The sequence below is a fragment of the Geotrypetes seraphini genome, chromosome 2 (genome assembly GCF_902459505.1).
Source record: "Geotrypetes seraphini chromosome 2, aGeoSer1.1, whole genome shotgun sequence".
Taxonomy (NCBI): Eukaryota; Metazoa; Chordata; class Amphibia; order Gymnophiona; family Dermophiidae; genus Geotrypetes; species Geotrypetes seraphini.
The window spans coordinates 270,867,955-270,882,703 of record NC_047085.1 but is presented as its reverse complement, the minus strand read 5'-3'; the positions used below and the strand labels follow the sequence as shown (position 1 = coordinate 270,882,703).

General features: G+C 43.4%; 1 protein-coding gene across 1 annotated transcript in view; it reads left to right on the top strand.

Moving 5' to 3' along the window:
• Positions 1-351: 351 nt before the first annotated feature.
• The window catches only part of LOC117354870, a 96,019-nt gene continuing 81,621 nt past the window's right edge, over positions 352-14,749 (top strand). Inside the window, exons 1-3 of the mRNA XM_033932834.1 lie at positions 352-701; positions 4,225-4,312; positions 9,509-9,658. Coding sequence (XP_033788725.1) covers positions 352-701; positions 4,225-4,312; positions 9,509-9,658 — 588 coding nt within the window. The remainder of the gene's footprint in view (positions 702-4,224; positions 4,313-9,508; positions 9,659-14,749) is intronic.

Below are 14,749 nucleotides of genomic sequence, written 5' to 3'. Positions count from 1 at the left end.
TGGATTCTTGTACGGGTTGTGAGGAACAGGAGACCTATATTCATCTGTGGTGGGAATGTAGGATGGTACAGGGATTTTGGAAACACATACCGTATTTTTTGCTCCATAAGATGCACTTTTTCCACCCCCGAAAAGGGGGTGCGTCTTATGGAGCGAATACACCTCTGCGCTGCCCCCCCCGGCATTCTGCTGCTGCTGCTGCTGCTGTTAGTGGTCCTATCCTCCCCTCGGCATTCTGCTGCTGCTGCTGCTATTGGTCCCCGTCCCCCCCGCATTCTGCTGCTGCTCTTTGCCCCCCCCGTCAACCTCGTACTTGATCGCTGCCGCAGGAAAGAAAGAGAAGGGTTGGCGATGTGCAATCGAGCCCACAAGTCTTGCCCTGATGTCAACTTCGGCATCGGAGAGAAGATCCGGGCCAGCCAATTGTTGCAGCAGCAGGAGGTTGCGACAGCAGGAGTTGCGTCAGCAGGAATCAGCAGCAGGAGTCAACAACTGCCATGTCAACAGCGGGAGTCGGCAACAGGAGTCAGCCTTTCCCTATCGGTAGCAGGAGTTGGCAGCAGGAGTCAGCCGCTGCCGTGTCATTTTGGTCAGAGAAGCAGGCTTTTTGGTCTTCCGTGGAGGGATTGTCGGGCTCCTGAGATGGCAGTGCTGCAGTTCCTGTGGTGGGGCCTTGAGGATCGTTCCTGTGGCAATTTCAGGTGTGTGTGTTGGGGGGGGGGGAGAGGGTGTAGCTTGGTAGCGGGTGTGCTAGTGGCACTGATGGGGCATGGCTTGAGAGGTGAGCCTCTGGTTATTTGGGGTAGTGGGGTGTTGGTAGGTTGGGGTTTACCAGGGTTTGGTGAAGGGGCTTTTTGTGCTCCTTATGGCGCCTGCTAAAAAGTCTAGTTCCAGGGGAAGGAGGGGTGGTGGAGCTCGGAGGGGTCGTTCTGCAGTGTTGGCAGTGCCTGTTGGCGGACCAGGGAGGAAGAATCAGCATAGCAGGAAGGAAGGCAGGTTTTGTGGAGTTGTAGCAGAAGTGGGCGAGTGGTGGACCAGGGAGGAGGAATCGGCATGGCAAGGAGGAAGGTAGGCAGGCTTCGATGTGGGAGGGAGGAAGGACAAAGGCTGGAAGGCAGTGAGGGAGAAGGGGCAAGAACTCAGGACATAGGAAGGAGGGAAGAAGGGAGGGAGGGAATAGAAAGAGACAATTGTTGGGCTTGAGGAAGTAAGGAAGGAAAGAAAGAACTATCTAGTGCAACCAGAAATCACCAGACTACAAAGGTAAGATTTCAATTTAGTGATCAAAATCTGTCTGCTGCAGTATATTTGTCTTTTTCTAGAGGGCTGGGTTCAGAGGCACAATTTGGTTCAGAATATTTTTTTCTTGGTTTTTCCTCCTCTAAATCTAGGGTGCCTCTTATGGAGCAAAAAATACGGTATTTAATGTTATGTTAGTCATTATGGGGAAACAAGTGGAACCCACAATAGGCATTACATTATTGAACAGGTCAATTATGGGCTTGGAGAAGGAGGGAACTGATGGTGTAGGTTAAGTTTTACTGGTGCTAGGTTAGTCTTAGCATCCACCTGAAGCAACAACGTGTGCTTGACTGGAACTTGGTAATTGATAAATTGGATGCTTGGTATGAGATGTATAGGATAACTGCCATGCAGCGCCATTGTATAGGATACTTTATTAGCACCTGGCAGCGCTTTCAGGAGTGGAGACATTCCTACAATTGATAAGAGGGATACGCAGTTATGATCTCATTCTCTTGATGTTAAGTGAGGAAAGGAGGGGTGGAGGTAGGGGGGTTGTAGTCCTTTACTGTAGTGTCTCGCAAACTTTGCAAAGCCGCAGCACACTAAACTGGTGGCCACGGCTCAAAGGCACCCAGAAGTGCACAGACATCAACGTCAACTTTCACGCATACATGAAGGGCCTCCAGACAGGAGCCTGAGCTGCCAGTGGGGGGTGCTGGAAGAGAAGAGGTGCGGAGAGAAGGAGATTGTAAGCTCTTTTGAGCAGGGACTGTCTATAAATGTCAAAATGTACAGCACTGCGTACGTCTTTCAGTGCTATATAAGTGATAAGTAGTAGTAGTATTAGGTGCTGGTGCCGGCTGACTGCCTACAGGATGTGCCTCTTGCTGTGAGAGGCACATTCTGTTGGCAGCCAGCCGACACTGCCTTATTTTGTTCATGTTCACTGTGTGTTGAAGAAACCCTTGCACTTACTGAGTTGAATATTTTGTATTGTTTATTGTTGCTCTTTTTGATAATAAAAATAAGTTTAAAAATGCAATTGTATTTCTGTGTGTACTTACTCCAGAGATTATATCAAATCTGAACATTATGATCACTATCATCAAGTAACCCCAACACCATTACCTCCTCTACCAGTTCATGCGAACTAGGTCTAGAATTGCTTTACCTCTTGGGTCCTGAACCAGCTGCTCCATAAAGCAGTCTTTGATTTCATTATGACATTTTACCCCCCTAGCATGCCCTAATGTTACATTTACCCAGTTTAAGGGAAGGGTTCTGGGTCAACTATGGGCAGTGTGTAGAAACTGTTGCCCATGGTTTTGTGAAGAAGCAAGTGTGGCTGGAAGGAAGGAAGAAGGAGGCCTACTTGGACATCTTAAAGGCAGGTAACTCACCCTTGGGAGCCCTGCAAGAGATGTCTCTATCCTTGCAAGATCTCTGTGACCCTCAGGCGGGATCTCTGCAGGATCTAAGCAGACCTAGGGGAAACTCCATAGATTCTGTGGGATTCCCATCAGCCCCGTTCTCATGTTCAAGTTTCAACTTTATTAAAAGTTTGTTGTACACGCAATATCAAATACTTCAATGCGTATGACAATTTAAAATTGGGAGACAAAATAAAACAATTTGTACAATTAAACATACAATGTATGTACACAAGTACGTAATTAGCGATGTTGCTCTCCACTCAGGATAAGGGTTCCACCAGTTTCCAGAAGCTTAAAAAAACATTGAGAAGCCAAGCCAGTTTTGGTCTTCCTGGAAGGTGGTCTCAGTTTTGTGACCTCACTCCAGAGAAGATTTAAGGACTGGTAGATTTGTCCTTTGGTCGGACCATACCAACTGACCAGTGAGAAATCTGATCAGGAAGTTTGGCTTCTGTTATTAAGAGCTTTCCATCTTGGAGTGAAGGAGAGAGTGAATCTGTACACAGATGGACTATGTTCTGGAAGCAACTGTTCAAGAGTTTGCCTCTTCCTGGTTTCAACAAAAAGTAAAGTTGGATTTGGTATTGGACTTTACATCCTGTTGTGGTCTGCATTATTCAAGCAGAGAGGAGTGGCTGGTGACTGTTTGCTGTGGGACTTCAGCTGATAAATTGGTCCCAGCTCTGGTCCTAACAAATAAAATTAACTTTGTGTGCCCCTTCCCAGCATCTGGGTAAGCAAGGGGTTACAACAGTATTATTTTTTAATGTTGTATTTGGTAGGGTATCTTCCAAAGATTTCTTAGATTACTTCTTAAGAGCTAATTACTTGCTCTTAGAGATTAGCTAATTATTTTTTTAGCCTATAAATCAGAGATCAGAGGTGAGAGGGAGGGATTTAGTCTAAACTGAAGCTGTGCTTTTTACTATTTTAAAACAATCCCTACAAAATAGCCCCTTGAAATGCTAGCCTGCCTATGCACTCTAACCGAGACTTCCTATGCTAAGAAAAAACCTATGACTTAAGCTCCTTTGCTAAGTGAGCAAAGTACTTTAAATTAAAATAAAGTTCCTGAGCTTACCTATTTAATAATAATAATAAATTTATTTTTGAATACCACAAGCAGTTCAGAGCGGTTTGCAGAGGAAGAGACTGTATACAGACAGCGATGTTACAAAAAAGACTTTCAAATTACATTAGCATGTCAAGATTAGTCAAGATTTATCCGGAAGCATTTCAAAGATACAACAAGACAGGTTTGTAAACAATTTCCCAGCAAAGTCTTACCAGTGAAGATTTCTCTCTCTGGAAGTCCTCTAACAGCACCTCTTATGTGTTTTTTAAAGATAATACAGATAACATAGATCATATGACTCATTCCTCCATCAACTTGATATCTGAAAGCAAAAATTACTCGTATAGGTTAGAAATGTTGTTTCATAAATTATTCTGCTTGCAAGAACTATTTTATTTATCAATGTAGGGGTTGTCTCATAATTAGCTTCTATCTGTTGATATATAAACTATTTGTTTTTATTTTTCCTAGACCATATCAATGTGTTGGCCAACTAATTCTAGATAATCAGGAACTGTTATCAAGATGCCTGAGTCCTGAAAAGCAAGAAGGTTTAACGGTATGGTGCTATGTAAATAGATTTGGGTAAAGATTAGAGAAGCCTTAAGTTTGAAAATAACATAGCATTAATATACGACCTGAGAATGTTTTACCTTGTCATCCTAGTAAACCTTATGGGGGTAATTATATATCAGTATGCCAAAAAAAATGTGCTTATTTTATGAAGATAAAATACGAGGGCTGTTCAAAAAATATCAGACCTTAATTTTTCTTGTGTAAACAAATAAAGCTAGGTAGGTGTGGTTTGGTGCACGTATGTAGGTGACCCTAATGTGCATGCTTGAATTTTTTCCTGCCTACAGAAGCTGTTAGTTGCCGGCAGACCGCCGATGAGTGAGGAAGTGTAATTGAGCGCCATCGGATTTTCTTTTTTGACAAAATGACAGAAAAAGTTGAACAACACTACTGCATTAAATTTTGTGTTAAGCTTGGCAATTTCCAAGTAGAAACAATCCGTAAGATTCAACAGGCCTTCGGGGACGAAACAATGGGCACCACAGATAAAGGAGTGGTACAACCGCTTCGGAGATGGCCGCACATCAGTGGAGAGTGAAGCACATTCTGGTAGGCCCTCAACTTCCAGAAATGAGATCGTCATTGACCAAGTGAGGACCCTGGTGATGCAGGATCGTTGATTCATGATCAGAGAACTTGCAGACGAGGTGAGCATCAGTGTTGGATCCGTTCATTCCATTTTGACTGAGGATTTGGGCTTCAGGAGAATTTCAGCAAAGTTCATTCCAAAGCTGCTAACGATCGAGCAGAAGCAACTCTGTTTGGAGATCGCACAGGACATGCTGGAGACTGTGAACAAAGATCCCAACTTCCTCAACACAGTGATCACTGGCGATGAGTCCTGGGTTTATGGGTACGACCCAGAAACAAAGTTGATAGCATCACAATTGAAGCATTCAACATCCCTGAGGCCAAAAAAAGCAAGGCTGGTCTGCAGCAATGTCATAGTCATGCTGACCGTCTTCTTTGACTCATCACGAGTACGCACCACACGGCACAACCATCACCAGGGGTACTACCAAGAGGTTCTGTATCGCCTTCGTAACGCAGTGAGATGCAAACAGCCAGACCAGAATGCGAAGGACCAGTTGCAAGCAATCTCAAAAGAGGCGTTCCAACGCTGCTTCCAACAGTGGCAGAAACGTTGGAAGAAATGTGTGGCAGCCCAAGGGGACTACTTTGAAGGAGATTAGTATAAGATTGTTGTATCTGAATGCGAGTATTTTTTATAAATAAAGGTCTGATACTTTTTGAACAGCCCTCGTATATTCTATTATAAAATAGCTCCTCAAACTGTCCAGAAAAGTACACAAAAGTGCCACTATATCTTTATAAACTGTTAGGAGACTGTAAATATTGTGTATTTTCTTCTTTTTTTTCACTTTTAGATATATTTAGATTATATATGCAGTTAATAAAAACTGCTTTTTTCAGAAATTACTTGCGAAGAAGTATCACACAGCGAGCTCAGGTCAAATGAGAATAAATATTGGCAAAAAAAAGGTGAGTAGCATTTTGACTATGAAATGGTAATTTTATAATTGTTTGCCTCATCCGGGAGGCCAATTAGGGGCCTATTTTGAAGCAATTTCATAAAGACACATACCTGCTTTATGTGTCTTTATAAAATAGCATATCAAAGCAGCTACTGTAGCATGATAGTCGATATGGATGTACACGTCTGAAGTATGCTTGTAAGTGAATATTTTTTAATCCTTATACACACTTCATGACTCTATCTGTGCTCAAATTATTTTCCTTGTCTGTTACCCCTCCAAAATCAACTGCCAACTGGAACTTTCTTTGTCTTACTTAAAAAGGTATTTCCCTTTTCCTTTCTTCTCATTGTGGGCATCTCCAAGGACCAATTGTTGCCCGACTTGCAGGGGCATCAAGGGCAGGATTAATTCTTCGAGGGCCCCTAGGCACACAAGTACACTGGGCCCCCTAGCTCTGCCCCGCCCACACCCCACACCCGTGCCCCGCCCACATCCTGCCCCCATTTATTTACCTGTTTTATTATTTACTACTTTATTTCCACTCGTATTTCTTTTTTTCTTTTATTATAAAATTCAAAACAAAGAACAAAGATTACCATACCAGTGCCAGTGTACAGTTTTAGTTCTATGCAAGCCCCAAACGTCTCTGAACAAATTCCTTCTTCCTTCCCTTTCCACCAACTTGCCCAGGACTTTAACTCTGAACCCTTTCCATACGTATATAAAAATGTTCAAATGCATTGTAAAGCAGTAATACTATCCAAAACATAAGTTTATATTAATAACCAAGTTTGCAACTCCTCTCAATTGCCTCACTCTGTCATCCAACTTTAACCCATATGTATGTTTAAATGATTTTTATTATTCCAGCAGTAAGAAGCAAATACAAACAGTAGTACCATTCAGGAAATAACATTTTCAACAATATAAGCAGTTCCCCTCCCATCCCCCCCCCTTAACCCATATGTATAAACAACCAAATCTGTAACTCCTCTGGTATGTTCCACTCCATGTATGCTAATTTGTAACAAAACAACAAGGCAAGCAGTCCACCAAAGAATCCAACGTGGAACAAAAGAAGATCAGCAGACAATAAGGAGATTCAAATCACTTTACAAATTAACAAATTAAAAAAAAATGGAAAATAAGATATCATTTTATTGGACTAATACATTTTTAAATTAGGTTTCAGAGGTCAAACCCTCTTTCCTTAGGTCAGTAAAGTATACTGCTGTTACAGTATCCTGTCCTGACCTGAGAAAGGAGAATTTGGCCTCTAAAAGTTAGTCAAAAATGTATTAAAATTAGTCCAATAAAACGATCACCGTATTAACATTTTCTATTTATAAACATTTATCAACACAACTACAATACTACTTTATCCTATAACAAAAAAATTTAAAAATAGAATTTTTTTTTTTTCTACCTTTGTCGTCTTGATTTTCATACAGGCTCTCTATCAGCTGAATTTGGGTATTCCCATTTGCACTAGAGTTCTCCATAGTTTATTGAAATCCACACAGTCAATAGCTTTGCTGTAGTTGATGAAGCAAAGATATAGAGGGTTCTGGTGTTCTTTGCTCTTCTCCAATATTCATCTAATAATGGACTAGGACTCGAGCACAAGTTGATGGGACCTAACAACCTTTGTCTCCCAGTTTCTGCTTTCCTCATCTTGTCATTTTCTTCCTTCCATCCACTGTCTGCCCCTTCCAGAAACTGACTGCCAACCCCCTTCCATCTTTCCATTTCTCCTCCTGCCCTCCCCCTGCCCCGTTGGTCTGGCATCCATCTTCTTCCCTCTGGTCCTCTCATGGTCTGCCATCTCTCTCCTTCCATCTGATATTTCTGTCTCCTTCCCCCCTTTCCCCCCATGCTCTGGCATCTCTCTCTTCTCTATTTTTTTCTTCTGTCTAAATTAAATTCTCTCTTACTATTCAGTCCTCAGTTTCCCTATTTTCACTGTGCCTACCCACAGATTGCCACCCCTTTCCTTCACCCCTCCACTATCTCACTAACTCTCTTCTTCCCCCATCCAGCATATGCCTTTTTCTTTCTCCCCTCCTATCCAGTATGTGTTCTCTTTCTCCACTTCAATTCAGTATCAGCTCTCCCCTCTCAACTGACATCCATCTGTCCTCTTCTCTCTCTCCCTTCTCCCCACTTCCATCATCTGCCCAACTGCCCCTTTCTCTCTCTCTCTCCCACTCCGAGCCTCCACCCCAGGCCCATCTCCCTCCCTTCCCCTCACCTTCACACCACATACATTATTCATTATTCTTTGGAGGGTTGCGGCCTGTAACCCTCTCCACCATCACCTTCTCCTGTTCCTCCGAGGGTTTCCGACCTCTGCTCCTCCACTTCTCCTCCTCAGCTCCTCGGGGTGCTTGCAGCCCACACTCCTCTCCAGCTCCTTCTTCCCCACTGCATCCAGGCCCTGCACCCTCTCTACAGACTTCTCAGAGGAGCTGCAGTTTGTAGTACCCTTCGTACCTCCAGCTACTCATCTTCCTCCTTCCCCACTGTGCCCAATACCTGCAGCAAACACCCCTCCCCGGAACTCCCTCTTCAAGCATCTTGAAGCTGCCCCTCCCACGGCGCTCATCTGCTGCAGAGGCTCCCACTTCCATTCCATAGACAAAGAACGCTCGTACAGCTAGCGGGTAGCAAAATCAGCCACAGCACCTGCAAGCGGTGCTCAGCCCAACGCTTCCCACTGACATGAACTGCCCAGGCGGAAACAGGAAGCTGCGTCAGAGGGGAACTTTGGGCTGAGCATCGCTTGCAGGTGCTGGGGCTGATCTGGCTGTCGATGCTTTGGTGGGGTCCAATCTTGCTGTCATTGGGAGGAGAGCCCGATCTTGCTGTCATCAGGGTGGGGAAGGCCCAATCTTGCTGTCATCAGGGGGGGGAGGCCCGATCTTGCTGTCATCGAGGGGGGCCCAATCTTGCTGTCATCGGGGGGGGGGGAGGCTTGATCTTGCTGTCATCGAGGGGGGCCCGATCTTGCTGTCATCAGGAGGAGGGGGGCCCGATCGTGCTGTCATCAGAGCGGGGGTGGGGAGGCCCGATCTTGCTGTCATGGCCATTAAAAAAAAAATTGGAAAGATGACAGTTAGTGGGCCCCCCTCACAATTTCGGGCCCTAGCCACGTGCCTCCTGGGCCTATCCATTGATCTGGCCCTGGGAGCATTTTATGGTCACATAGCATAGCAAAGAACTTGCTGCCCACATCGGCTTTGGAGCTCTCTCTGATGTCACTTCCTCTCGGATGTCAGAGAAAGTGCCGAAACCAATGTGGCCAGCAAGTTCTTCACTGCTTGCACCGAAGTTAAAAAGGTACAGGGAAGGGGCATGTGCAGGGGAAAGAGTGGGAAGGAGGGGTGGAGAGGAGGAGGGATGTTGGCGCCACGAGGAGGACCACGCCAGGGACAAACCGCACCCTCGCACCCCCCCTTACTATGCCACTGAATGGAAGCAACTACTGCTGGCCTAGGAGTGACACTGAGGATGCTTATCAGAGGAAGAGTTCCTCAGGATAATGTGGGACACTTGCTACCTGGCATGCCATTTGGGTAAAGGAAACCAAAGACAGAGAGAAAATACAGGAAAAGGCAAAAACAAAACTTTTTCCAGAACAAAATCATAGCACTTAATCTTTTCTGCTTTGATTATAATAGGTAGGATATATCCCAGGCCTGTTTTCAAAGCATTGCCACCCTACTTATCGTGATGGATACCAGCATATAAAAAATTATCGAAATGAGCTCCAAAAGATTCATAATGCAGTTGCTTCAAATCAAGGTCTTTCTTCGTGCCTTACTGTTCAGGTAAGGGAAAATATCTATCTACTGTAAAACTCTGAAATGATTGCTTTCCCATTGCATTTTTATTTTAACTGAAAATTGTTATGGCACTTTGTTTAAAGCAGATGGGTTTTTGTTTTTGTGTTGTAGAGACAACTAATCCAGAGTGTTTTAAATTTTGAATGACAATCTTGCATGACCATCCACAAAAATCACACTTTCCACATGGTCTGTGAGCCCAGTGTTAAAGCTCATATACAAGAACCTAGGCAGAGCCATCAAGGGACTCAGAAATCATGTGGAAAGTGTGATTTTTGTGGATGATCATGTCAGAGTGGATGCACTTTTACACTAAGAAGAGGGACCAGTTTCAATTCAATACAATTTATGATCCTAATTTTGTGGTTTATGTTGTCATTTGTACTTGTCAAAAAAATATGTAGGGCATACTGTCAGGAAATAAAGACACATCTAATTGAACATTGCAGCAGGTTTCATACTCAAACAGTGTTAGATCCTATAGTTCAAAATTCTTATAGCCTACCTTGATGTCCCTGAAGGTCTAAGGTGATTGGGGTTTGCTGCTATTTACTGCTGCCCATATTGGCTCTAGTTGCAAAATAATGGCCTCAAACTCTAGCAGTAGTTTCATGGTACTACCTCTAGGAGTTTGCTTTCCATATAAGGGAAATTCAGATAATTTCCAGGACTGCCCATGCTGTGCTCTGGCACTAATCATATATTAAGGATTCTACTCATACTTGAAGATTTCTCTGATAAACAAATAGCTACACATTCTGTCATGGTCACAGCAGATGTAGTGTCTCTTTACACTAATGTGCCCCAAGCAACAGCCATTTCCTTGGTCTGCGAACAGTCTAAACATTTACAGATTTCAGTTGCTAAACAAGTTATGCTATCGGAGTTAGCAGAAATAGTAATATTAAATAACTATTTTAGTTTTGATAATAGACTGTATCTGCAGACCAAGGGAGTGGCTATGGGTGCCACGGTGGCTCCCACGTTGGCCTGTCTTTATATGTCAAACTTTGAAGAACAGTTTGTTTACACTTCCGCTTATTTTAAATATGTCAGCAGTTGGAAGAGTTATATAGATGACGTCTTTTATGTGTGGGCTGGGGGTGAGGACAAGTTGAAGCAGTTTATGAGTGAGCTTAACCACTTTGATACCAATATTCAATTTACCAGCAAAATCGATTACCAACAGATTTCATTTTTGGACATTGAAGTCTATAAACATGGGAATGTCTTCACCACCTTTTACTAAGGTGCGCTAGCATTTTTAGCGCGCGCTGAAAATTAATGCGTGCAAACACGCTAAACAAAAAATACTAACACAAGCTCTATGGAGGTGTTAGCATCTAGCGCGCAGCATTGAAGCGTGCACTAAGCACGCTAGCACACCTTAGTACAAGGAGCCCTAGGACACTTCTTAGATAATAAATAGCTCGCTTCTTATACACAGATGATATTACAATATGCATTCCTTTCTACAAGAAAGAAAACAAGATCAACAAATCAGTAGAGGAAGTCACTTGTCTAATTGCTGCCTGAACTGACAACATGAAACCGAAAATAAATAAAGAAATAAACTAATTATTACTGATAAGCCCACCCAGAATCACCGACGACACTCAAATAACATTGCACAACGTCCCAATGAAATTGGAATCAGAACTGAGAATCCTAGAGGCTATATTTGACTAGAACCTATCCTGAGAGACACAAACATGAACATTAACCATGAAAATATTCACAGCACTATGAAAATGAGATGAATTTGGCATTTAACCAAAGAGAACTTTCAGATCTTGGTTCAGTCACTGGTACTATCTCAACTAGATTATTGCAATGTCTTTTATGTAGGATGCAAAGAAAATATATGGAAAAAACTACTAACCATTCAAAATGTAACAGCCAGACAAACCAGGGGATACACTAAATTTACTGATCATCTACCAATTGTCACTAAACCAGTTTGACCGCTTTTGCAATCGATCGGATTTTCCAACCCGATGCACAAAACTTCTGGCCGTGTGTTTCTCCGAGCAATCACTCATTCTCCAATCTGTGCATGAAAATGAGGGGATTGGTATCGAAATGCCATGCAAATAGGCGAGCGATTGATGGACAAAATGGCTTCTGCCAGCAGAAGAAATAGTGATTGGGTTTATTTACCGATCCAAAAAAGAGCGATTGGTGAAGACCAGTCACTCATGATCCTTGCTGACTCTTCAGTCCTGAAAGTAATAGAATCTGTATCGAAGTTATACTATAAAAACAAATTTAGATATGCAGTGGAACTTATGCATGTGTGTTATATGCTTGTATTATATGCGCATTTGAGTGCATGTGTTTAAAGCGCATATTAAAGGCATGTTTTATGCAGGCCTGTTAGCAGTATACACAATAAAAAATGTAAGAGATGGTGGTGGAATAAGGGGCGCCAACAATTATTTTTTTTCCAAAAGATATCAACAAGTAGGGCCAGCACTGTAACACCCTAATTTATGCTACCCATATTGAACTACAACCTCCCCGCCCCCTTCCCTATGGCTTTGATGGTCATGTGTATATGATGTCGCCAATAAGAAAAAAGTGGTAAACAGAAAACAGGACAGAAAAGTATAAACGCTGCCTCACTGCTCGCTTTTACATCAGCGCTGTCCAACAGTTTTCAATAGCTCCTTCCAACATAAGAAGATAAGAATTGCCACTGCTGGGTCAGACCATCGTACCCAGCAGTCCGCTCATGCGGCGGTCCCTAGGTCAAAGATCAGTGTTCAAAATGAGCCCAGCCTCACCTGTGTACTTTCTAGTTGAGCAGGAACTTGTCCAACTTTGTTTTGAATCCCTGGAGGGTGTTTTCCCCTACGATAGACTCCGGAAGAACGTTACAGTTTTCTACCACTCTCTGGGTTAAGAAGAACTTCCTTACGTTCATACGGAATCTATCACCTTTCAACTTTAGAGTGCCCTCTCGTTCTCCCTACCTTGGAGAGGATGAACAACCTGTCTTTATCTACTAAGTCTATTCCCTTCAGTATCTTGAATGTTTCAATCATGTCCCCTCTCAATCTCCTCTTTTTGAGGGGGAAGAGGACCAGTTTCTCTAATCTCTCGCTGTACGGCATCTCCTCCACCCCTTAACCATTTTAGTCACTCTTCTCTGGACTCTTTCGAGTTGTACTGTGTCCTTCTTCATGTACGGCAACCAGTACTGGACGCAATACTCCAGGTTAGAGAATGACATGGTGACAAAATTCATCACCGTTCCCATCCCCGCGGGAAACCATCTTCATGTCATTCTTTAAGGAGAGAGGGAAGAATAAGAGTATGAATGGCCACAACCACTGACCCACAAGCTTTGCTTTGAAGAATGCTGGTGTAGAAGGACTGAGGTTGAAATAGACACTAGAAAATGACCTGGGATTATTTTCCGCGGTTATCCACGGGGACGGGGACGGTGATGAATTTTGTCACCGTGTCATTCTCTACTCCAGGTGAGGGCGCACCATGGCCCGGTTCAGTGACATGATAACCTTCTCTGATCTGTTCGTGATTCCCTTCTTTATCATTCCTAGCATTCTGTTCATCCTTTTGCTGCCGCCGCACATTGCATAGACAGCTTCATCAATTTGTCAATCAGAACTCCCAAGTCTCTTTCCTGGGAGGTGTCTCCAAGTATCGTCCCGGACATCCTGTATTCGTGCATGAGATTTTTGTTACCGACATGCATCACTTTACACTTATCCACGTTGAACCTCATCTGCCATGTTGATGCCCATTTCTCAAGCCTGATTATGTCACGTTGCAGATCTTCGCAATCACCCTGTGTCTTCACTACTCTGAATAACTTCGTATTGTCCGCAAATTTAATCACCCCACTCGTCATACCAATGCCTAGATCATTTATAAAGATGTTGAAGAGCACGGGTCAAAAAACGAGCCCTGCGGCACCCCACTGGTGACGCTCTTCCAGTCCGAGTATTATCCATTTACCCCCACTCTCTGTTTCCTGTGCTCCAGCCAGTTTTTAATCCACGTGAGTATTTCACCCTCAATTCCATTGTTTGCAATTTTCCGAAGTAGTCGTTCATGTGGAACCTTGTTGAACGCCTTCTGAAAATCCAGATATATGTCGACCGGGTTGCCCTTGGCTATCTGCCTGTTTACTCCCTCAAAGAAGTACAACAAGTTCGTTAAACAAGATCTGCCTTTGCTGAAGCCCGTGTCCATCAAGGTGATCAATAATGCGGTCCTTTATCAATGCATCTACCATCATTCCTAGTACAGAGGTCAGACTCATCGGTCTGTAGTTTCTCAGGTCCCCCTTCGAACCTTTTTTGAAGATCGGCATAACATTTGCCATCTTCCAGTCCTCCGGAATCTTTCCCAATTCGATCGACAGGTTGGCTACTAGTTGAAGCAGTTCTATAGTTCAGTTCCTTGAAGACCCTCAGATGGATGCCATCCGGTCCCGGGGATTTATCACTCTTAAGCCTATCTATCTGCCTGCATACCTCTTCTAGACTGACTGTCAACCCTGTCAGTTTCCCGTCTTTGTTTCCAGCATATAGCCTGATGGATTCCGGTATGCTGTGTATATTCTCTTCGGTAAATACAGACGCTAAAATGTGTTCAGTTTGTCGGCAATTGCTTTGTCCTCCTTTAGCGCTCCCTTTATTCCATGGTCATCCAAGATCCCATCGCTTCCTTTGCGGGTCGTTTCCCCTTAATATATCGAAAGAACGGCTTGAAGTTTTTCGCCTCCTTGGCTATTTTTTCCTTGTCTCTTTTGGCCCCTTTTACCGCCTTATGGCACCTGCATTGATGTTGTTTATGCTTGTTCCAATTTTCATCTATTTTTGACCTTTTCCATTCCTTAAATTAAGTTTTCTTGTCTCTGATCACTTCCTTCACCTCTACAGTGAGCCATGCCGGTTCTTTTTTCTTTTTCCTCTTGGATCCCTTGTTGATACGCGGTATATATAGATTTTGCACCTCATTGACTGTGTCCTTAAAAAGGGACCAAGCTTGTTCTAGCATTTTTACAGTGCTTATCCTCTTCTTAATCTTCTTCCCCATCATGCG